The sequence below is a fragment of the Epinephelus moara genome, chromosome 23 (genome assembly GCF_006386435.1).
Source record: "Epinephelus moara isolate mb chromosome 23, YSFRI_EMoa_1.0, whole genome shotgun sequence".
Classification (NCBI taxonomy): domain Eukaryota; kingdom Metazoa; phylum Chordata; class Actinopteri; order Perciformes; family Serranidae; genus Epinephelus; species Epinephelus moara.
The window spans coordinates 3606255-3612933 of record NC_065528.1 but is presented as its reverse complement, the minus strand read 5'-3'; the positions used below and the strand labels follow the sequence as shown (position 1 = coordinate 3612933).

At 40.7% G+C, this 6679-nt stretch overlaps 2 protein-coding genes across 2 annotated transcripts in view; both read right to left on the bottom strand.

Moving 5' to 3' along the window:
* scube1 (signal peptide, CUB domain, EGF-like 1) overlaps positions 1-6679 on the bottom strand; it is a 647001-nt gene that overhangs the window by 32664 nt on the left and 607658 nt on the right. The window lies entirely within an intron of this gene.
* Positions 1-6679, bottom strand: part of ttll12 (tubulin tyrosine ligase-like family, member 12) — a 78506-nt gene that overhangs the window by 55007 nt on the left and 16820 nt on the right. Inside the window, exon 7 of the mRNA XM_050036069.1 lies at positions 1987-2103. Coding sequence (XP_049892026.1) covers positions 1987-2103 — 117 coding nt within the window. The remainder of the gene's footprint in view (positions 1-1986; positions 2104-6679) is intronic.

The following is a 6679-nucleotide window of genomic DNA, read 5'->3' as shown; positions in this document are numbered from 1 at the left end:
TTACTGTTAATTTATTATGCTGATGTGTTCTGTACGACATCTATTGCACGTCTGTCCGTCCTGGAAGAGGGATCCCTCCTCAGTTGCTCTTCCTGAGGTTTCTACCGTTTTTTTTCCCCGTTAAAGGGGTTTTTTTGGGGAGTTTTTCCTTATCCGCTGCGAGGGTCATAAGGACAGAGGGATGTCGTATGCTGTAAAGCCCTGTGAGGCAAATTGTGATTTGTGATATTGGGCTTTATAAATAAAATTGAAAAATTGAAAATTGATATAACATGAGATAAATGATCAGTTAACACAGGGACACAGGATTAAAAGTGGGAACTGGTATTTTTCATTTCATGGAGACTTTAAAGGAATGCTTCAATCCACAAAATATTCCTCATGCAAGTGTGAGAGAAACAGCAGGGATGTTGCCTTATAAAGACAAATATAGTATTTATGTGACATTAATAAACCTGTATTAGTGGCTCAAGTGCGGTTGTATGAGGGACTTATTCATAGTGAGTGTATTACCTACAGTAGTTGGCAGTTGGCATGCCCCCCAGTTTGGAGTTGCGGCAGGAGTACCACCGCGGTGGCTAAGCAATGTACTGCTGTGAATGGGGGCAGCAGCAAAACGTATTTTAGCCACCTAAAAATATCAATATCAGGTTAAGTGTATGCTATATTTGGAATATTTTCACTTCTTAACCTTACTGTCAGACAACCCTTTCTGATGCTAAAGCCATAAATGGTTTCTGTTCGCTATCTATGCTTTCATCAAAGCCACCAGCCTCCAGTCAGAAAAAACAGCAATTTAAACTTCCTGCATATGAGAGTTGCTGGTCTACTGCTGCCTCAGTCAGTTTGTTTGTGTTGGTTATTGTATGACTTTGATGAATCTGAACTAACCCTATTAAAAACCAAAGTCACACAGTAAACAAACAAAATAACTGACTGAGGCAGCGGTAGAACAGCAGCTCCTGTGTACAGCGATGTTAAATCACTGTTATTCTCAATGGAGTCTGGCTTTGAAGAGAGTGATTATAATGGTGTCACTTCTGGAAATCGCTGTCTGACAGAAAGGTAAAGCAGTGAAAACATTCTAACTATAGCATGCACTTCAACTTATAATGATTTGTTTAGGTGGCTAAAATATGTTTTGTTGCTGACCATTCCACAGCAGTACATTACTTAGCTTCTATGCCATCTGCCACCTACTGTATGTAATACACTGACTATGGTAAAGTGTCTTATATAGCCCAACTTCAAAAGATCCGAACTATCCCTTCAAAAGCTTGCTGTGAAGGTATGTTTCTCTGTGACTCCATTTACCAATGTATCACATTATCCAGGTCCCATAGTCACATGCTCTGTAGTTCTCTCTGTTGTGTAGTTTATGTCAGTGTTATTGTATTTTGCATAGTGTGTTAGTGCAGTCGTGGAAATGTGTGATTGATGGTTATGTCACATATGCATGACAGTGTACTGTATACTCCTTGTCACATGTCACATGAAGAAGCAGTATGAGCACTGCAGGATATGACCATGTAAGGATGAAGAAGGGGGCCCTCAGATTGGACTAACATGTGCCTTGGAATAATTAGAGAGACTGTATTCCGTACATTGTTCTACCTTCCTGGCCGAATTAATGAAACCTTGAGTTGGACTCAGTGTTCTTTGTCTTTCTAATCATCACAACTGAAGGAAAACCCAACATGATAATTTTAAGTTTAACTGTACTGTGTTTACTTGCTCACCCTTTGTCGCTGAACCATAAAGGCCTTTACTGCTGGACTCTCAAGCACATTTAGTGGCAGTATTCACAGCCTGCTTCTGTCAATGAACTATTCAATTAGATTATATAGGATACATCTTTGTCATATTTACTGATAACTCATGTAACTAAGCTAAATTCAATATATCTTGTATTTTTTCTGTCACATTGATGAAAGAGCTCAACTCAGGCAACAGGACTGTGTGAATGTGTGTTGTGTTGCGGCTGACCTGTAGTCTTTGATGTGATTATAGCTCCAAATGATATCAGCCTCCTCCTCTTCCTCTGTCAGCTGGAAGCGTGGATGTGTCAGGTTGTTTGTTACCTGTGACATGTCGGTGTAAACTCTGAAAGCAAAGCACAAAGTGATGAATCAATGTGGAAAACACTGAAATAAGGACAGCAGTGGATACAAAAAGAAAGAAGTACACAGCAATACTATACACATAATGGCTTAAAGGGATAGTGCAACCAAAAATGAAAATTCAGCCATTATCTTCTTACCCGTATGCCGAGGGAGGCTCAGGTGAAGTTTTAGAGTCCTCACATCCCTTGCGGAGATCCAAGGGGAGAGGAGGTAGCAACACAACTCCACCTAAAGGAGGCTTACGGCGCCCCAGATTCTCACGTGTGCGCCCTTGTGCATGAGACCAGCGAAAGCACGTGAACACATGTGAACACACATGAACGCGGTGCTCATGTCTCACGGTCTCGCGCAAGCGCAAACACGTGAGCGCGGTGTACAGAGAGGCAGTTAGAGCTACAGGCTACTGTTCAAATGACGTTTTTCCAAACAACTTTTTATGTCGGGGCTTCAGGACACTTGGATCACTACGAACGAGCAGCATGGAGATATTTTGTGGTTTCAATTATGGTGTTTTTGGACGTTTGAATCTGGGGCGCCGTCAGCCTCCATTAGGTGGAGTTGGGTTGCTACCCCTCTCTCCTGGGATCTCCACAAGGGATGCGAGGACTCTAAAAAGGGCGGCAGTAGCTCAGTCCACAGGGACTTGGGTTGGGAACCAGAGGGTCGTCTGTTCAAATCCCCGTCCGGCAGAGATGTGCAAAAATACATCAAAATGTATTTTGATACAAAATACCCCTCAAATAAATGTATCAAAATAAAATACAAAATACTGGTGCAAGAAAATGTATCAAAATAAAATACATGTATTTTGTATTTTCAAATACAGAAAATACTTTTTTTCTTTTTAGCAGCTATAGGTCACTCTGTCGGTCAGTCGGTTGGTTGGTTGGTCGGTCGGTCTACAAAGCTTTTCGTGAATAACTCAAAAAGTCCTTGACCAAAAATGCTCAAAATCTGCATACTGCAATTAGAGACCATGAGTAACTATACCAGAGAGAATGACCACGATTCGTCCATAGGTGGTGCTATACTAACGATTCAAAACTTTTTGTGAATAACTCAAAAAGTCCTTGACCAAAAATGCTCAAAATGTACATGCTGTAATTAGAGACCACAAGTAACTATGCCAGAAAGAACAACCATGATTCATCCATTAATGGCGTGACAGTAGCAAATTTGGTCACAGCTATTGCAAATTTGCGCTTGTTTTCTCACAATTTGGTATAGCAGAGTATTCAGGTTTGGGCTATAGGATATATACAAAGCTCTGATGAACCCCACAAAAAGGCAGAACAGTCACAGAACTAACTAAGTGTAACTAAGCAAAGCCATTAAAAGACAACAACTTGATTATGTATATATATATATATATATATATATATATATTTATTAGCCAGACTTAACAGCCCATAAAAATGTGTAGCCTATTATTTTTGTTTTTTGATTCGTGGAGAAAGTAGCCTATTATTTTTGTTTTTTGATTCGTGGAGAAAGTATTTTGAATATTTTAAATACAAAATTACTCCACTCAAAAGTATTTTGTTACAAATTACATTTGCTTTTTATTGGCCTTATCAAATACAATTGAAATACGTATTTTAAATACAAGTAATTGAAATACTGCCCATCCCTGCCGTCCGGACCAAAATATGGAGCGAGGACTGGTAGCTGGAGAGGTGCCAGTTCACCTCCTGGGCACTGCTGAGGTGCCCTTAAGCAAGGCACCAAACCCCCCAACCGCTCGGAGCGCCTGTCATGGGCTGCCCACTCTGACATCTCTCCACTTGGTACATGTATAGGTCCTGTTTGTGCATGTGTGTGTTCAGACCTGTGTGTAATTGACAACAGAGGGAAAAAATTGAATTTCCCCTCCGGGATTAATAAAGTATATAAAATTAAAAAAATAAAATTAAATTAAAACTTCACCTGAGCCTCCCTCGGCATATGGGTGAGTAGATAATGTCTGAATTTTCGTTTTTGGGTGCACTATCCCTTTAACCTCTTCCACTCTGCTGGGAAGCCGGCGTCCTCGGCCAACTTTGCTATCTTTCAGAGGCAGGCTAAGTTTTACAGCTGGAAGAGGATAGTGGTATCACAGGAAATTAGAAGACCCACAGCTTTCTTTGGTTGGTTTGTTAGGAAGGGCAAAAATAACCCTCCAAAGTTAGGCTTAATTTTGGTAAGGGAAAAATTGGCTAGGTCATTTTCACAGGGGTCCCTTGAGCTCTCACCTCAATATATCTGAATGACTAGAATTAGATATTGTGCTCTTGAGAATGAGACAGACGAGGTAACAGTGACCTTGACCTTTGATGTATGACCACCAAAAACGGTTCATCATTATGTCTAAATCAACATTTGCGTCAAATTTGAAGAAATTCCCTCATGGCATCTTGAGATATTATGTTCACAAGAATGGAAAAGAACGACCTGAAAAATAATGCCTCCGGCCACGGGTATCGCCAGCGCAGAGCCATAAAAATGGGTTCTCTGGGTACCCACCAGTCTCCCCTTTACAGACATGCCATCTTCATCCGAGTCCTATGCAGTATGGGGCAAAAACCATGCAGTCTTTTGCATGCATTACAAATGTTTTTTTTTGCATATTTGACTTGACTCTTTCTGCATACTGGGGTCTTTGAACAGTCCTGGAATAACATAAATTGGGTCTGAATGGAAAGCTGAGATTTGTGGATTCACTGACCCCAGTTTTATTCATGTGTGGTGATGTTAGTCCCCATAGAAGCCATTTCATTGTAGTGAGACTGTTTTGAAACTCAATCTCACTGTATAAAATGACCTAGAGTGACCTATAGGATAATCACAGCCTCATGAAACTTCACAGAGTGAAGACCTCGGGCATTCATTGGATGGCTTTCATAGGTATATTGACAATAAGGCAGTTTCTCAGCAGTTTCCAGAACAGAAGTGCTCACCATGCAATCACCATGAGATTTTTCTATGGTGTTCTTTGAGGACTTGGTGTCTTAATGTGATATTTTGGAGGGATTTTTGACCAACTTTATCAATTTTCAGGTCGTCAAAAATGCCTACATTTAGCACTAAGTATGTGTAACAAATCAACTCCAAAATTGCTGCAACAACTTATGAGACATACTGTAACTGAGCATGGGAATGGCCATCACATACTTCCATTATTATGTTCGAAACCCTTAAGGATCTCCTGTCCCCCCTAAAACAAAAGAAAAAAAAAATGGGTCCATGGTAGGGAGGAGAGAGATGAATTACTGCCTCATGGTTGTATGCCTCCCGAGCCAGTCAAGTTGAAGTTACAGTTTACATCCCTGTTTGTCTCAACTTATTCACAGCCATGACAGTAAACAATGCTTCAAATATAAATGTTGCAACAAAGACGCTACAAATTCTAAAACATGGATGCTTCACACATCTTCCACCGGCAGTACAGATCTATACAATCAGCAGAGTTTCAAGGTGGACACCAAAGATTAGTAGACATTTGTGCAAAATTTTGTCATGAAGCGTATGAGTTCTGGCCAGAAACGTGTTCTGTGAGGTTTAAGTGACGTTTGACCTTTGACCACCAAAACCTAATCGGTTCTATGATGGAAAATTCTGGTATTTAACCATATTTAACCTATAATGTGTTCTGCATGTGTTGTACACCCATGTTCTAAGGTTACTTGTTTTGATGAAACTGAACTTCTCACCTAATGATATGTGTTGCTCATTTAACCCCTACTGTGACAGCAGTGTGAGATACAGCAGAGGCCTAATGGAAGTAGGTTAAAGGTTACGAGTCAGGGAGGCTCCAACAACAAGTGTCCTTGTGGGCCTCAAGAGATGTTGTGTCTTAGGAATGCTTACTGCAGAACCACCTGCGTGCTATATATTTTGACTATTGACATGCATGTGTTTTGGGAACTATAAAGATAGCATAGCTGAAGAACATCTAGGCACTCACTCACTGACTGACTGTTCATGCGGTTGTATTTGTGACTCCATTCATGAATGCTTATTAAAACTCAAGAAAGACAGTCAACATGTGAAGACTTTTTTCTTTAAACTGTTTATTAAAGGAGCTATATGTAAGAAATCTAAAGCCAATAGTTGTAAAATCCTCCTAATATGTCACAGAGACTAAGGAATAATGTTCATATAACATACTGTTTAGTGCGCATACGCCCACGCGTGCAGCCTGTGGCAGTCGCTCCTGCTTGTTTTCTCGGTTTTCTTACTTTTTTTGCTTTATTAAGTTTGGTATTTGTGCTGGCTTTTTGTGATTGTCATTTTGAAACTGCGCCCTCTCAAAACATGCTGATTGAGAGAGTTGTACTCATTTTCCTCACCCTGGAATTACTTATTTCATTCGGACCCGGCACCATTGCGCAACAACTTCATGGCCGCATTGTTTACTCCAGAGATCAGCTGATTGCACTGAGTCCAGCCGGCTTGGCGGCCGGAACATCGGAGATACCAGCTGAACTGTGGAGGAAAATACACAGAGGAGGCAGGGGAGGAAGTAAACAGCGGCGGAAAAAAGCAGGGTTGAGACAACGGAGGCTTATGGAGAAGAG